The sequence below is a fragment of the Mauremys mutica genome, chromosome 6 (assembly GCF_020497125.1).
Source record: "Mauremys mutica isolate MM-2020 ecotype Southern chromosome 6, ASM2049712v1, whole genome shotgun sequence".
Classification (NCBI taxonomy): domain Eukaryota; kingdom Metazoa; phylum Chordata; order Testudines; family Geoemydidae; genus Mauremys; species Mauremys mutica.
The window spans coordinates 89,620,400-89,639,052 of NC_059077.1; the positions used below are offsets into that span (position 1 = coordinate 89,620,400).

Below are 18,653 nucleotides of genomic sequence, written 5' to 3' on the forward strand. Positions count from 1 at the left end.
AGCATTCTGAAGTACCTCTAAACAACCTTCAAGGCAGTTAAGATGCAATAATGCAGAATCATGCCAGATATATTGTCCTCTGCGGGGTATTCCTAGGGAAGACCTTCCCTATCTCTGCTCTGTTTTCTAGTTTTGCTTAGGATACTGTAATCACACTAGCCTTGCCCACCAAAACTGGGCTTTTTCATCATTGTGTCTCTCAGAAAACAAAGCTTGGAATAAAGCAAATCCTGGAACTGCATCACAAAAGAGGAGTTATGACACTCTAGATAAAACGAAGTTATCTACGCTGTAATGGTCTCTTCTAAGCAGAACATTAGAGTCCAAATCATTTTATTGTGGACACCTCACCCACTCACTAGCCCTCCTTCCTAGCACATTGCTGCTAAACATTTCATATTCCATAAAAGTTCATCTCAATCATCCTCCCTTAGATATCTGTAAAGTTTGAGCACATTCCTAAAACAAATGTCATTAGATCCTGCTTTCCATTTTTATTTCCTTAGGCCTTTACCCTTTCAGTAATTGGAACATAGGCACTGCCATTCCAGATCAGACAAATGGAACATCTAGTCTGTAGCTTGTCACTGACAGTGACAAATATGAGAGGTTTAAGAAAAAGGTGCCTATAAATGGGCAACTGTAGTACGAACACCTTCCCGAAGGGGAAGTTTATTCTTAACCCTAGGTAGGCCCTGAAGACACCTGCCTATCATGCTGACCAATACCGCCATATTGTTTCCTTGTACTCCCCTGTATGTTGCTCTGTCTGCACCTGTGGTCTCTTGTCTTAGATTGTAAGCATTCGGGGCAGGGGACAACTTTTTATTATGTATTTGTACAGAACCTAGCACAACTGGGTCCTGGTCCATGACTGGGGTTCATTGGTGCTACAGTAACACAAACAATTAAATACTAATAATTAAGTATGAAGGTTGATATGCTATTATAACAGACACTCCTGGATCCTCAGTACTTTTTAGTCAGGACACTTTTATTTAAGAGCCTAAATATGAACATAAGGATCTCATTTTTGGTATTTTTTTAAATCTTCGTTTTGGCTTGCTTGCTTGTGCTCTTTACTCCCTGGTGGATCAGCCAACCCACATTCCATTGGACAAACTTCCTGTTTTTTATTGACTTTTTGTTTTTTGACTTCCACCCTGGCCCTCCTAATTTCCATTTTACATTTCATCTGTTAAACCAGGGGTTCTCAAATGGGGGGTCGTGATCCCTCAGGGGGCCGCAAAGTTATTACATGTGGGGTTGCGAGCTGTCAGCCTCCAACCCAGACTCCAGCATTTACAATAGTGTTAAATATTTTTTTTAAGTGTTTTTAATTTATAAGGGGGGGTCGCACTCGGAGGCTTAATGTGTGAAAGGGGTTTGAGAACCCCTGTGTTAAACCTTGTTCCTTTCTATTGGAATCACTTGGGCTGAATGCTCACTTATTGGAAGACATACTTGAGTCCTTGGCATTTAAGGATCCCCCTCCCCCACCCCTGGATTCCAGCTGTCTTTTTTTCCTTTGTTTATAATTCTGAATACTTTTTGTGATTGTAACCTTTGCTAAAATAACCTCCATGTTGAGTCTAAGGATTTTAGTTTCATAACCTGAGTCCTTTCAGTCCTGATCCAGCAAAGCACTTGAGCACATGTTTAACTTTAAACTTTAGAATCACTCTTTAGTTTGACGTCCCTATATTAGTTTTTACTATGGCCCCTCTCAAACGAATTATTTTAATTATGACCTTTATGAGCTACAATTGCAAGAGAGACTAGCTAGTGTCCACAAACACAACTCTGAAGCATGTACGGTTTAAGTCTCATGTATCCCTCTTTACCTGTATTCACGCTCCTGGAGTATTTCAACAGGATCCAATCCTTGTGGCTTCTGGATGGGGCTGATACGGTTCTGTTTTTGCTGCAGCTGGACGATAGGTGAAGGCTGTCCAGGTGTTGGCTGTGGTACAGAAGGACCAGGCATGGCTGCAGAAGGCTGAGCAGCAGGAGGGGCAGGTGAAGGCCTTCCACTAGGAGGTGGTACAGCAAGCTTTTGTGGTGTACTGGCAACATTCATATCTGGGCCTTGACCTGCAAAACAAGTAATGTGGCCATGTGAAAAACAGAGCAGCTTTATTTTGAACACAAAAATCTGCAGCTAGGCACCAAAGACAAACTTTCAGAGATAACAAAAATACACACTGAGATAGGAAGAATATACTGTAGTGGACATTACAGAAAGTAATCCAAAAATAGCAATTGCAACTGACAATTTACTAGGGCTATATTTTCATTTCGTCTTTGGGGTTTTTTTAAGTGTAGAGTTTGTATCAGCAAGAGATTTCTAGCACTGGGTAGATCTAGGCAGAGGATCAAACTCTGCTCTCTTATGTGGGCACTGTCTCCGTGTCAATTATGAAAATACACCCAGGAGCAGAATTTGGCTAGTACCAAGAGCAAGCTTCTTTCCACAGCTCTGCCAGAAAAAATGTCAGCAGTATTCACTTTATTAAAACAACTACTTTTATATACTTTACAATATTTTAATATACACCTCTACCCCCATATAAAGCGGACCTCGAGAGACAAAAAAATCTCACCGCATTATAGGTGAGACCGCGTTATATCAAACTTGCTTTGCCCCCCCCCGCCCCAGTTCCTTGTTCCCTGACCACCCCCTCCACAGACCCCCATCCCTAATCACCCCCAGGATCCCACCCCCTATCCCCTGACTGCTCTGACCCCTATCCACCCCTCCCCGCCCCCTGACAGGCACTCACCAGCAGCGGCAGAAGCGGAGCAGCCCGGCCCCAGTCCATTCCACCCTGCCAGCTCCCAGCCACGGTGCTCCGCTTCCCGCTGCAGGTGAGAGCGGGGAGGTTGGGGAAAGGACGCCCCCCATACTCACCTGTGGCGGGAAGTGGACTGCTGCGGCTGGGAGCTGGCAGGGTGGAGTAGACTGGAGCCGGGCTGCTCCGCTTCTGCCGCTGCTGGTGAGTGCGGGGGGATCCCTTCCCCCAAGCCCCCTCCCCCGAGCGACGCGGCTGGGGCCGGGGCAAGGGAAGCAGAGTGGGCTGCTCCCGGCCCCCCGCTAATCCCCCAGGCCACTCTGAGACTACAGGGCCCCCAAAAGTGCCCTCCCACAGCTCCTGCCCCCCAGATTCTGCCCCTGACCGCCCCCGAGACCCTCTGTCCCTTATCAAACCCCTCAGCCCCAGCCTGGCCGACACCCTTAACACGCTGCTCAGAGCAGAGAGTCAGAGCTTTACCGTGTTGTATGCGAACCCGCGTTCTATCGGGTCGTATTATATCGGGGTAGAGGTGTACTTGTAAAATTACATTTAAAAAAACCCACACACTACCCCAGATTAAGATAGTAATATAAGTAAATAAATATTTCAAGTATTGGGTGCTTGATTTTTCTTCTAAACTGTAGCACTCTCCTCATTTCAAAAGTTTAATGCATCACTTAACATGAAAGTAGCATCCAATAGGAGATAGATAGGGAAGTGCTGCAGTTTATGGCCCTCTGTGCATGGACGAGTAGTTACTGATTTGATGGAGATGTGGGAGAGAGACATTGAAAACAACAGATATCTGCAACAATAAAGCCGTATTTTTTGAAGGGGTGCGGGGGTTGGCATATAATAATTCAATTGATGAAACACAATCTCAGAATCTGTCCTCAATCCCAGGATCAGTTTACTTCAGATCCAGGACCCGAAACCCATCTGGAGAAGATGGCTCATCTTCGGAGCTCAGTTTGTTGGAGCATGCGAAGGAACGTAATGCTACAACTGACCAGACAGCGGTATTTTGTCTCTTTTTTAAAGAGAGTGATAAGTGTCATCTGACAACATTTCTTTTTAGGATAGTGAACCATCATTTAGTCCCCATTTCCTCCAAGATGTAATTCCCTTTAAGTACTGACACAGAATAAGGAGCTTTTTAATAGGAGAAATCTGTACCACATCAGTGTCTGCATTAAAAAAAAATTTTAATTTTTGAACAAAAATGTTCCAGACAAAGGAACATTTACTATTAAACTGATATTCTTCATTCGCCCATCACCTTGCTTCTTTTGCTCCATTTTCAAGTAGGTGGGGACCAAAAAAAACCCAACAATAGTTTTTAAATGTATTCCCAGATTATCAGATTATAAAGCAGGTTATCTAGCAGAACAATGTAACATTGTTCTTAATCCTTGAAGACTTTAAAATTTAGTACATTTTTTTTTAAAAGCAAGCCGAATTTTACCCATTGCATGAAAACTTTTGTTTACAGTAGCCAGAAAAATGGTCTGAACAGCTTTCTGCAATTAAGCATGCTCAGACTGTAACTACCTGTTTATTAGGTTTTATGCTTGTCCCTCAAACAGCTTATATATTTCATTCTGACTGTAGAAAGCAGCTTCATGTTCAGGCTGCCTAACAGCAACAATAATTTCATCCGCCCAAGTCATTCACAGTCTGATCATTTGTAGGACACTCCTTGATATTTGTGTGTGAGGCAAAGTAAAGGTTGCACTATTTCTTCTTTATGCCGTTTTATCTCCCCACTTCCTTTCCTGTCCCTACTCCCAAAGCCCTGCCGACACAGTTTAACCTTAACTGTGTAGTACAAAATTATTGTTGTACTCTCTTCTACCTTCTGCCCAAGATTTAGGAGTCATGGCGGCTGCATGTCCTGGCACTCCTGAAGCAGGTCCTGGCCCAGTTGGGGGACCAGGAATTGAATGCACCCCAATACCTGCAACTCGACAGAGGAAAGAAACGTATTAAAATACACAGCATTTCTATGCATTCAGAAATCACTCCACTTTCTGCCACACAAGTCTATATATGCAAATACAATTTGGGGCATTAAATACAGATTTAAGTGGATTCTGCTGTGTGAAATATAAATGTAATGAAGTGCATTTAAATCAAATCTACTAAAAAAAGACTGGAAGACAAAGCCATGTACACTGAAATAAAGCGACCAGCAGTGTTATTAAAACTGTTATTAACAAGAAAAAGAGAATCATTTTAACCCCCAATTTTTAACTATAGAAAAGTGATTTGGGATCAATTTTACTTGACTAGCACGTAAGGCAAACACAAACATATTTCATCCACAGATAGTTCATAGAAATCTTTAACTTTAAAAAATTTGCATATTTTGAAATCTGTTCTTGCTGCTTATTCCCTGCTTAAAATCATAATCCTCTGTTTGGTAGATACTATGACGTCACCAACAGAGGATAACTTCTTAATGTGGGTAATAAACAGCAGGAGGAGATTAACTGTTAAAAACAAAGATTAAATTTTCATAGCCCCTAGTAACAGAGACACACACAAAAGTAATAGATAAATGATACTTAAAACTGTCTCTAAATAATTTTGGTATTTTCTTTTTCATAAGGCATCATCAAGTCTTAAGGGCTTCTAAACCCAAAAAGTGATGTAAAGCTAAAATTACATACAGGTTACTTCCTTAAGGATACAGCTATTATGAAAAAAATGCACATAAACTTGGATGGATAAACTTTTTTCCAGGGGATGAGGATGGGAAGGGTGGTGATGATGGACCGTCACCACACGGTGTTTCTGTATGTGAATTACAAACAAAACAAAAGGATCCACACCCCCAAGCTTGAGGCGTTTTAAACAAAGACCTGTTCAGAAAATGCAAAGGGTTTTTCTGCAGTAAGTGTATTTAAAAGTTCACAGTTTAAGAAACAAAAAGCATGCTTCTGTCTAAAAAGTGTTTACCTACTATGTTGCTTGTAATATCTAAGATCACTATGACAGAAAAAAAGAAAAAAATATTTACATTTTTCAGTTTACTTAGGTCACTTCTCAGTACTCTGCATATAGTCAGTTTCACTGTTTCCCTTACAGAGTCAATTTCTCCTGTTTTTTTGTTAGTCAATAAGGGTGGAATATAAGCACTTAAAAGAGAATAGTAAAAATGTGATTATTTTTTAACACCACAAAAAAGATAGAGGGTACCCAGGGCAACTGAAGTACATAAAAATACTTTTGTCTCCATTTTTTTTTAAATGAACTAGATTTCAAGTTTACAGTGTATTTTTAATGCAGTGGTTTTATGCCACTCTTAGTCCAACTTATATAAAGCTGAAGCTCGTTGCTCATACTGAGGCCACAATCTGGCCCTCACATGCATGCACACACCACCACCGATCCTGATAGTTTTGCATTGGTGTAACTGATGGCAGAATATGACCCACGCTTCATAGCCCACACGTACTTACCAGGTAGTCTGCTGTAGTTAGCAGGAGCCTGTTGCTGTTGAATCCCAGGCAACGTCCTCTTCCCTTGAACAGCAAGTTGCAGGTTTTCAGGTAAAGGCTGGCCTCTAGCTAACATTTTGTAAGCTAGAATCTGAGCCCGGAGCTGGTGCAGCTGGACAGGACTAAAAGGTGAAGGACCCCTGCTGGGCTGGCTCATGACCTGTGGATCTCCTGGTATCATGGGTCCTGGCTGACTTGGTGGCATGTGGGGTGGAGTTGGGCCTCCTCCAGACATTGGGCTGGACACATGTTCTGGTGCTCCCAAAGGAGATGGGTGAGGAGACATATAACCTGGAATAGTTAGGAGGATCACAAATTTACTTTCCCAATTAACTAAGTCTTATGAGCTACAGAACTTCTGTTACCTTTATGAATACCCAAATCATACATATTTTCTCATTAGGTATTATAGTGATAATATTTTTTGTAAAGATAGAAATGGAGATCTGGAGTTCCTTGGGACAACTAGAAGGCTACCAGAACTTAATCTTGCACCAGATATCATGGTTCTTTTAAAATAATAACCCCTCATGTTTTTTGGGTAAGGCATCTAAAACCAAACTGTCCATCTTAAACACAGTGCTTCCAAACAGGATGGGAACTCTGACCACCATGATGAGGCACTGGCTCACGGAAGAGGTGGGGGAAATTTTCATCTGGAAGATTTTTGAAGCTTGCCTACTATACAGTTTATGCAGATTGCACAATGTTTATTTATTTTGTTGAATACATATCTTCTCTGAAAAGAAGCACTTGCCCATTACTCTAGGCATTCCTTGACAATATCTTCAAAATAAAGCTATAAAAACAGGCAGTTTGTAAGTCACCCTTCAGTAATTAGGTACAATTGTGCCACCTTATGCTGATTAATGGCTAAAGTTTAGAATCACAGAATAACAGGGTTGGAAGGGATCTCAGGAGGTCATCTAGTCCAACCCCCTGCTCAAAGCAGGACCAATCCCCAGACAGATTTTTGCCCCAGATCCCTAAATGGCTCCCTCAAGGATTGAACTCACAACTCTGGGTTTAGCAGGCCAATGCTCAAACCACTGAGCTATCCCTCCCCCCAATAGTGACTAAATACTCAATATCGTTCACTATCTGGACATTGGAGAAATTGTAAGAGCCATTTCTGAACAAATTTTTTTTTTGAAAAAGCCAATTGAGGTGTTGGTGCTCTGTGAAAGATCTGGTAGAAAAAGCACAGGGCTAGGGAAAAGGGGTAGAACTTGTGTATTCTAGTCCCATCTCTGACTTTATCAGTGTGAATTTTGATTGCACTGTACAAATATTATTTATTTACATCTCAGATCATCTGTGCAAAGTGTAAAAGTACCACTAAACCCCAGCCTTCCCATATGTAAAACAATGAGTGGCAGAGTTTGCTTGATTTCATGGGAGTGAGGCACTTACCCTGCTTATGCACTTTTGAAAATCCCACTGGGCTCCTATCTGCATCTTTAGGCACCTAAATACCTTTCAAAATCTGGCCCACGATGACCAGAAACAATTTGCCGATTCTCTAACTACCATTAATACTTGGTGTTATAGGGTGTGTTGCATATGGGCTGGAACGCCTGGGGCTAAGCCAGCCCAGATTATAAAATGCCACCTGAGAGGAATCAGGTGATTCCAATATAAAATAATATAAAAGGCAGCAGAAAGCAACCAGGGAGAGGGGCAGAGAGACTGCCAGAAGCAAGCAGTCTGGCAGCGAGTTGGGGAAGCTCAGGATAGGAGTCTGGTGGAAGCAGCAGCAGCAGCTCTGATGGGCAAGTCTGGTACTTCCAGAGCCCTAGCCAGGTAAAACCTGTGACTGGATTTAAAGAAGGGAAGATGAGCAGTGTGTTTGTTTTGAACTTCTGAGTTCTATTTTTGACAAACTCTCTTGCCACCCTGAGGAGAACTGGTGAAGAGTGAATCAAAGGATTTGAGCTTAGAAGGTCACTGGAGACAGTTCTTAAAGAGACCTGGATGAAAGGGAAGTAAAGATGGGATGACCCCAGGATGGGGTGCTCAGGAGGCAGTAAGTAGTCAAACTGCTAGACTTCCTTCCTTTAATAAATTGGTTACCTATAAATGCAAACCAGGTTTTGCTAAACTCATTTTTTTCCTTATGTATTAGTACATTTAAAGAACACAAGAAGTTTAAAATGCTGGTATTGTACATTTTAATTGAATTCCAAATTTCTATCCAAATGCAGCTTGACACAAACCCTGAGGAAAAATATATTCTAGTAAATAAAAAGCTTCCTTCACCATTTAAAAACGTAAAAACTAAGACTCTGAATAAATGCATATTAAACTTTGTTTAAATAACCGCATATGGCTGTAGAGTATCCTGCTGCTTATCAAAAAGAAGTACCAAATCTAATGTTAAGACTATAGTTGGTTGCAAATCAAGCTCTTTTAATGGTTATACCAACCAATGAGAACGAACCATTCTTTAGAAAAATCACTAAAGTACAAATGTGCAAAACAAGATTAAAAAAAAAAAATCAATGATTTCCTACTTGCCGATTTAAATTGTCAATTTAAAATCAATGCATCCTACCTGTATCCAATTAACAATAACGTAGTAATACAAAGAAATGTAATAGTCCAGAGAGACAGACTTTGAGGAAAGTATGGATGAACTGAATACACAGCTTATCTATATTACAAGTAAAAGAAAGATACAACAGATATGTAAAAGGTGCCAATACCGAAGGAAGGAAAGAATTCAGTATGGGCTGAGGCTGTTTCTACACTGAGTTCTTTCTTAAAGTTTCCCATTGTCATTCTAATATCTGTGTAACTCCACTAGTTGTAGCAATGGTGGACACATCAGTGTACACTGGCCTAGGCATTGTTACCACTGTGTCACCAACATAACATGGTGAGGGAAATGCTTCTGGGCCATTGATGCTAGCCCTCCCACCATGGCTATCTCTGATGGAACTGCATCAGTGCTACAGCAATGGCAGATTTTTACAAAAAAGCTCACTGTAGGCAAGGCTTGGGGAAAAGGGGGTGTTGATCTTGGAGTAATATGATTAACTTCAAATAAAGGGTTAACTTAGAATGAATAACACTTCACTCACCACTGAAATGCAGCCACCATGGGGAAGAAAACGTGTGTTTCACAATGCACAGCAATACTACCTAACAGCTTAGAACATGTGGTGAAGAACTAAAGTTACAAAGAGAATTTTTGGTCAGCAACATATAAAAGTTTTCCCAACTGGAATGTGGCCAGGATGCTGGTGCTAACACTGACTCTTATGAAACTGCTGAAGGACAGGGGTGGAAGTGCATGAGTCATTCAAAACTATGACTGAAGAAATATACTGTAGGGGATAATCTTACATTGGGAGGCAGATGGATAATGTGACCTAATAGCTCTTTTCCTATCTCTATGTAAGAGATAAAAGGGTCACAAAAGAAAAATGTAGCTAATTTAAGAACAATAGGGCTGGTGAATATCAGTATTCTCTGAAGTGCAGGTAACTTGGTGAATTGTGTAAATTGTTCTAAATCTACCCAAATTTAGGTTAACAAAAAGACCAGCACATTCTATGTAGTGACTAAAAATGTAGATAAGTCCCAGCACCTTAAAAACCCTTTGGTGCTTGTGACCTAGGCGATCCTCTGCTGGCAGCAAAGAGGGGCTAAACAGTTACAAATCTATTCCCAGGAACTTGCTTAGGCATGCCCAGATGGGCATGTTTCCCCTGCGATCACCATCTTCATGGCATTTCGCTGAAGGGGGCCATATGTGGTTTCAGCCAATAGCTAAGAACTCGCCGGTTGTCGTGGCTATTGTGGTATGTACAGAAAATATTTGAAGAGTTATGTAACGTAAAATATTGTTAGAAACCTGCTGGAGGTGGGTATCAAAGCTAACTCAATCAAGAGAGGGAACACCTGACCTCTTCCAACCCCTCCAGCCAAGTGTTCACAGTCTAGACAATGTGTGAGCTTGGACCTTTATAAAGCACAAAAGACACCAAGACCAAGATCTTAAATTGTGGAAAAGTCAAGGCGAACTGAAGTTAACAAAACACCCTCGTTATGAAGGACACATGGTAGTGTCCTTTAAGAAAATGATACTCTGCCAGCATGGGTGTCATGGAAAGTGGATCTCTGCTCTCTTGAGTGTACAAGCACCGTATGGAGTGACTATTGGTTGAGAAATACCTTATTAGACAGGAAAGGAACTTGTTAATAAGTATAGGCTCTACACTGCATTTTGTATTTATCTGTAACCATATGTTTCCAATCCTTATACTTCTATTTTCATCTTAAGATCTGTCAAATAAACTTCTATTTGGGTTTACGATAAACATGACTAAGTGCTGTATGCTAAGGAGAGTGTTGAACTGAGGTGAAGCTAGTGAACTGGGGGGCACTGCTTCCATGGAGGCAGCAAATCTGTGTGCTGAGTGGGTGTCCAGAAGATGAGGGGCTGGGCACTCCAGCGTAATGAAGTGGTCTGTACAGACAAGTGGAAGGGACATGTGCCCCAGGGCAAGAGCAGAACTCTAAGGGAAAACTACCTCTGTAAAACTTAGCCACGGGTTATCTCTGCTCTGACCCAAGGACTCAGGGAGCCTAAGGGCTGGGGTATGCAAACTGCTAGCCTGCACAGGGAAAGACAGGGGCTTGAAGAGTCTGGAGTGGGGTCCTTATATTGCCAGCAGCTGGCATCTTTGGGCAAGTTCCTTCCAGTATGCACAGACAAGGCTCCCTTGCATTATAAGCAGACAGTAGTGATTCACCTTGTATGCCTTGGGTAATGTCAGAAGTGTCACAGTGCTTATGTTTGCACTTGAGTTATTTAATCAGCAGTGAGCAGGGCACTTGAGAAATATTCTCTTCTACTGGCCTAGCTTTCACTGACACCAGGATAATTTTGTATATGGTGTTCAAAATCCAAGGCATGCATAGTTTGTGTGTTTCAGTCCATTCTTAGCCTTTTGATTTCTCTCCTATCAAAAAACCACAACAATTTGAGTCCTCTGGTTGTCTTCAGGTTTCCCCGACTCCTGAGGGGGAAGGGATGGAGAAGAGGTAGGATTGGGATGACTTAATTTTGATTCTTCACGTACCTCTGCTTAGCAGTTTAACAATCTGCAGCAAAATCCAGTACATCTAATGCTAATATGAATACTGTCTGCTTACATTAACATACTGTGCTGAATGTTGTTGCTAATGCAGTCTAAATTCAGTTAAATGTAGCTGTTTATACAATTTCATTTAATATGAAGCAAGAGAAATTTATTTTCCCTGTTATATTAATAAGTTAAATAGAACAAAAACAAAGCTACTGAGATTAAACAGGAGCATCATGTAATCACTGTAAATTCAAACCTTCAAGAGCAAATCAGTCATTTGAGATACTAAGGCCTGGTCTACACTAGTCTGTTATTTCGGAATTAGCTGAGTTAATTAGAAAAAAAAATGATTCCGTCCACATGACCAAACTGGCTTTTTCGATTTAAAGAGCTCTTTAAATCGATTTCTGTACTCCACCTTGGCAAGTGGAGTAGTGCTTAAATCGAGATCACAATCCCGGGTTAAAACTATTGTGGACGCAATTCAACGTTATTGGCCTCCGGGAGCTATCCCAGAATGCTCCCTTGTGACCGCTCTGGACGACGCTTTCAACTCCGATGCACTAGCCAGGTAGACAGGAAAAGCCCCGGGAACTTTTCAATTTCATTTCCTGTTTGGTCACCATCAGCACAGGTGACCGTCAGCACAGTCCACCATCACAGACGACCGTGCAGAGTCCACCATCACAAGAGATCACACAGTCCTGGATTCGCAGACAAGCTCCAGCATGGTCCGAACGGGAGGTACTGGATTTCATTGGCATGCACCTTTCCCAGAACACCCACTTCATCAGACGCATGGGGACATGCACCTTTCCCAGCCGTCCCACGTTGACGTCGGTGAAACATTCCTTGTGATCCACCAGTGCTTGCAGCACCATGGAAAAGTAACCCTTGTGGTTTATGTATTGGCCGTCCCAGTGTGCCAGGGCCAAGATAGGGATATGCGTCCCATCTATTGCCCCGCCGCAGTTAGGGAACCCCGGCGCATTAAAGCCATCCACTATGACCTGCACATTTCCCAGAGTCACTACCCTTGGTAGCAGCAGCTCAGTGATTGCTTTGGCTATTTGCAGCACTGCAGCCCCCACAGTAGATCTGCCCACTCCAAACTGATTCCCGACTGACCGGTAGCGTTGCAAGCTTCCACAGTGCTATGGCCACTCGCTTCTCAACTGTGAGGGCTGCTCTCATTTTGGTGTCTTTGTGCTTCAGTGCAGGGGACAGCAAGTCACAAAGTTCCATGAAAGTGGCCCTACGCATACGAAAGTTTTGCAGCCACTGGGAATCATCCCAGACCTGCAACACTATGCGGTCCCACCAGTCTTTGCTTGTTTCCCAGGCCCATAATTGGCGTTCCACGGCATGAACCAGGCCCAATGCCACCATGATCTCCCAATCGCCACATGCTGTGCTTCTAGGAATGTCTGTGTCCATCTCCTCATCAGTATAATAATTGCGTTGTCGTCGCTTCCTCGCCCGGTTTTGCAGGTACTGCAAAACATAGTGCTGCATAATGTGTGAGGTATTTACAATGGTCAAAACTGCAGCGGAGATCTGAATGGGCTCCATGCTTGCCATGCTATGGTGCCTGCACAGGCAATCCTGGAAAAAGGGCACAAAACAAGCTGTTCGGTTCAAGATGGCCGATAAAAGGCAGTAAATAGTTGTCTTCTGTAACTTTCACGGAGTCAGGAAGCTCATTAGATCTGCAAGAGCGGGAGAGCAGAGTTTGCAGCGGAAACGTGAGCAGAGTTTGCGGTGGAAGCTGTGCGGCTCTGTTCATGATGGCCGAAAAACGGCAGGGAATTGTTGCCTTCTGTAGCTTCCACGGGAGCCCAGGACAGACAACAAGGAAAAAGCAGCGGAAGCTGTGTGGCTGTTCATGGTAGCCGAAAAAGGTGGGAAATGGTTAGATGAAAGAGTAGATAGAACGACGAGAGGACATGCGAGGTGGATTCACAGTACCAGGAGACAGGTGGTGCACCGTGCTGCAACGTCTGCTGGTAGTATGGCGTCTGCCGTAGCTTTCACGGAGGGAGGAGCGAGTGACAGCACACACCCAGAAACACCTGCGAGAATGTTTTTGCCCCATCATGCACTGGGAGCTTAACCCACAATTCCAATGGGCGGCAGAAACTGTGGGAACTGTGGGATAGCTACCACAGTGCACCGCTCCGACATTTGATGCTAGCCTCGGTACTGTGGACGCACTCCGCTGAATTCACGTGCTTTAGTGGGGACAAAACACCGAATGTATAAAATTGCTTCCGGAAATTCAAATAAAATAAGTTCGAATTAATTTCGTACTGTAGACGTACCCTTAGGAAATAAACTTAACTTTTGATAGCAAGAGAGGAAGGGGGAACTGTGGAGGAAACAGAAACCAATTCAAGAGTCTTTTTCCCACCAAATTAATGTCAGATTTTTGTAAAATCATCCTGTCGCAGTATGATTGCATTAAAAATGTGAGAGTCTGTCTCAGCTAGTGAGAGATTCTTTCTGCATGACTAGCATTCCACTAAATCTAAGGAAAAACAGAAGCTAAATATGAAGCTGCATAACTTATTTTTGTAATTATCTTTAGTTTAAAACCCCCCAGAAGAGCAAATGCCTTTGAGACAGTGGATAGACGTTTATCAGCAGGATGACAAAGTAGTTGCAGATTTGGCTTTTGAGAATGGTTTTGATTTGCTCATCAGAAATAAGCAAAAAAGGCAGTTTTCCTTGTTTCCTATTCCAAGAAATGTTCCTCCCATGATACTGTACCGAGCTGCCTTGAAAATAATCTTACTGGCCAATAAATACTCTGGACTTCATTTCAAGACCTTGCGTGCAATTACATGCTTGCATTAGGTATATAATTGCCACAACTGCATATGCAAGCAACCTGTTATGTTTCTAAGAGTATGTTTATACTACCCGCCGGATTGGCAGGTAGCGATCGATCTATCAGGGATTGATTTATCGCATGTAGTGTAGACGTGATAAATCGATCCCTGATCACTCTCCCCTCGACTGCTGAACTCCAGCAGCGCGAGAGGCGGATGCAAAGTTGACGGGGGAGCTGCAGCCGTCGATCCAGCACCGCGAGGATGCAAAGTAAGTAACTTTAACTCGATATAAGATACGTCGACTTCAGCTACGCTATTCTCGTAGCTGAAGTTGCGTATCTTAGATCGATTTCCCCCGCCCCCATTCCCTCCGTGTAGACCAGGCCTAACTGTCCTAACCTAATTACTTACACAATTCTACCAATTGCATACTATAATTCAGTGCAGAATTATATATCCATTTTTGAAATTCTGACCTTCTCTCCATCCCCCATTGTCATATTTTCTGAAAGGCTTTTCAACTAACAAAATACATTTTTTTAAAAATAAATCCCCTGTATTACTTGACATTTGGACATTTTAAACTAGTCTAGTTTGAAATAAATGGTCTGTGTGATATTTGATTGTAAACTCCTTGGGATAAGGACCACATCTTACGCGTTTGTCACTGTTGACACTCAACAAATACAGTAATTGTTGGAGAGGAGGAACACTGGATAAAATCTATTTATTTTTCACTTTCAAAAACTAAAACATATGGTATATGCCTATGTCTGAACACTTACTCTCCTACACTCCCAGTTTATAGTTATAGATTAAGGCCAGAAGGGACCACTATGCTCATTTTAGTTGGACCACATGCATATAGCACAAACCAAAAACCTCATCTTATAATTTCTGCAACCCCATGACTTCTGTTTGGGCTACTGAATATTTCTGAGTGACATCCAAGTCTTAATTTAAAGAGTAATTAATGGAGAATCCATCACATCCCTCAACAAGGTCTTTCAATGGCTAATTACCCTCACTGTTAAAAAAAAATTGTGCCTTATTCACAGTAAGGCTTGGAAGAATTAGATTTATCAGTAAATGTCAGTAAACTTCATCTTCACTATACACACAAACTGATATTTCCACTGATGATAGAAATTTACAGATAAGCAAAGAAATGCTGCTTAAGATCTTAGTTTTGATGATGAAGTGGGTGTTCACCCACAGAAGCTTATGCTCCAATACTTCTGTTAGTCTATAAGGTGCCACAGGACTCTTTGTTACTTTTTACAGATCCGGACTAACATGGCTACCCCTCTGATAATTGATATGTCAATTATTTAAAAAAAATTATAATTCTGCCAATCCTATTTACAGTATGAATTTGTTTACTTTTAGCTTTCAACCACTGAATCTCATTATGCCTTTTTCCAGTAAATTAAAGAGCCATTGACTAGAAGAAATCTCTTCCCCAGGTAAGTACTTGTAAACTATGATCAAGTCACCTCTTAGCCTTCTCATACATAATGTAGTTTAAGTTTTTTTCCAAGTATAAAGGCATGTTTTTCAGCCTTCAGTTCATTCTTGCAGTTCTTTTCTGAACCCCTTCCAATGTCTCAACATCTTTTTTGAAGTGCTGACTTCAGAACTGAACAGTGTTGGTCACACCAATGTTGTATACAAAGGTATACCTTATCCTTTATATTCCCTGTTTATATATCCCAGGATTGTTTCTGCCCTATACTTAGCTACAGCAGAGCTCAATTTCAACTGGGTGCTCACCATAACCAATCACTTTATTCCAGGATACAGCTCCCCGCCCCAACCCCTCACTCCCCCCATCTCATATCCCCCTACATTGACCTGCTTTGTTCCTTGATTCAGATAGCCACGTGCAAGGTCACATGTTGTTCAAATAAGCTCACCTTACCAAGCAATTCAGATCAGCCTGTACCACTAACCTCTTCCCATCATTATTTATCACACCACTATTTTCAAATTTTACTAGCAATAATATTTTCTTCCAGATCATTGATGAAGATAGTGAATAGCATTGGGCTGAGAACAGATCACTGGGAGTCCCCACTAGAAACAACCCATTAGAGGACAACTACCCATAAGAACAGTCATACTGGGTCTGATCAATGCTCAATCTAGCACTGTATCCCGTCTTCCGACAGTAGCCAATGCCAGGTGCTTCAGAGGGAATGAACAGAACAGGCAATCATTGTGTGATCCATCCCGTCATCCACTCCCAGCTTCTCACAATCGGAGGCTAGGGACACCCAGAGCATGGGGATGCATTTACAATTAATTTTTATGAGCTAGCAATTAGTTAGTTTTTGTTTTTATTTTGTGTAGATTTTTTTAAATCAATGTCATGTGGAACTAAGCCAAACTTTTGATCTCATAAAAACATCAAGTTTGCTTGACAACACCTATTTTCCATAAAACCATGTTGACTGGCATTAATTATGCTACAAACCTTTACTTCTTTGCTGACTATACCACATATCAGCCTTTCCATGGTTTTGCCTGGGATCAGTGTCAAGATAACCTGCCTATAGTTACCTGGGTTCATTTTGTTTGCCCTCTTCTAAATATCAGCATGACATTAGCTTTTTTCCAGTCCTTGAACTTCCCCTGCCTTCCAAGATTTGTTAGAAGTCAACATTAATGGTTCAGATAGCTTCTCTGCCAATTTTTAATGCTCTTGGGTGCAAGTTATCACCTCAAATGCCCACTAACTTCAATGGGCATTTTGAGTAAAACAATACATCAGGTCACATAATGTATGGAGTAGGTGGCCTGCAGTATTTCAGGGACCAAGGCTAGAAAATGATGAAGGAAAGTGAACACACTTGCTTCAGAACCCTTAAAATGTCCTCAGAGGAAAGTACAAAGAATATGGACAATCTTCAGATCACTTTAACTGCAGTATTAGGACCAAGTATAGAAATGTAAGACTGGAAGGGACCTCAAGAAGTCATCAAGACCAGCCCGCTAGGCAGAGGCAGGACTAAGTAAATCTAGACCACCCTTGACAGGTCCAACCTGTTCTTAAAAACCTCCAATGATGGGGATTCCACAACAAACACTTCCACGTGTTTTAACGGTTCCTGTTGACTTCAGTGGTACTTGTGCTTAAACAAATGTCTACATGGTTTTCAGGATTGGGTCTCTATTTGGGAGGATACCAAACTAATTCTAACTTAACCAGCTATTTACAACACAACTTCTGGATAAAATGCTATTCGCTAATACATATATTTTTACTGCCTACTTAAGTTCAAAGCCTGCAGCCAAATGGTCAATGGAAAAAAGAGATCATTCCCCTGCTACTTGTCAGCTTCCAAAAAGCTTACTGTGTCACCCATCTGGAATCCTTCCCCCACAGATATATGAGGCACTTTCTACCACCACAATATTCTTTTTGTGGCGGTGAAGAGAGAGGACAATCAAGCAAAGAAAGTTAAAGAAGTTCATAGTAACAGATTTAAAGAGGATTTCTGAAATAAAGATGGAGTGAACCTCTTAAACGGCCGAGACTAGAAGTTCAGCATTCTGTTTCCCCTGCGACATACACCAAAAAGAGCAGAAGATTCAGTCTGACTTAGCTACTAGTAATGGGGTCATCTGTTGTAGAGCAAGCACGGTCCTGAACTCAGGCTCTAACAAGTGGATGAAAGAGGAAAATGACTTTCAGCTATTTAGATGCAAAATATCTGTAGTTTAACCATGTTATGTTTAGATCTAGCAGCTTTGATTTTAGAAACAACTTTTCTATTCATTTTAAGGGGCAAGCTTCTTTAAGGGGCAAGCCAACAATGTGACAGCATGCATCTTTGGGGGAAATTTTTCTCTCAGATATGCATTCTTGGGTTCCACTGAGATCAGTGGAAACTGTGCATCTGAAGCAAAATCTGGCCTGTAGAAGGCCCATTCTATTTTGTTTTATGGTAGTTACTCACTCAAGGGTAAAACTGGGAGACAAGTGTTGTCCAGTGGACAAGGCATTGGCCTTGCATGCAAGAGACTAGAGTTCTATTCTCAACTCCCCCAAAGTCACATAGCAGGTCCTCAGCAAAATTACTTCCCTAATCGTTTGTTTGTCTTATCCATTTGGTCTATAAGCCCTTCAGCACAGGGACCATCTCCTATGTTTGTGCATTGACTAGCAAAATGGGTCCCCAATCCTGATCTTGAGGTGCTATTGTAATACAAGTAGTTGTATGACACATTATTAAGCAGCTAAGGTCCTAAAAGGTGTTGTCAACTAAATCATTGCATACAGTTGCTTATAAAATACATCCCCCTTTAACATGTAAGCAGAGTCTCCTTTCTCTGCTACAAGTCGATGGGATGGAGGAGTTGGCAGGGCTGAGGGAAGCCACCACAAAAGCCTCTAAAATCAAATGTTGGTGATACCAGGCC

The 18,653-nt window shown here is 41.9% G+C and overlaps 1 protein-coding gene across 4 annotated transcripts in view; it reads right to left on the bottom strand.

Moving 5' to 3' along the window:
* The window catches only part of SMARCA2 (SWI/SNF related, matrix associated, actin dependent regulator of chromatin, subfamily a, member 2), a 174,398-nt gene that overhangs the window by 129,944 nt on the left and 25,801 nt on the right, over positions 1 to 18,653 (bottom strand). For 3 of the 4 annotated variants that reach the window (XM_045020794.1, XM_045020793.1, XM_045020796.1), the window contains 3 exons: positions 6,260 to 6,589; positions 4,651 to 4,758; positions 1,845 to 2,094 (listed from right to left, as the gene is read on the bottom strand). In XM_045020794.1, coding sequence (XP_044876729.1) covers positions 1,845 to 2,094; positions 4,651 to 4,758; positions 6,260 to 6,589 — 688 coding nt within the window. The remainder of the gene's footprint in view (positions 1 to 1,844; positions 2,095 to 4,650; positions 4,759 to 6,259; positions 6,590 to 18,653) is intronic. The other variant, XM_045020795.1, reaches the window with a different exon arrangement.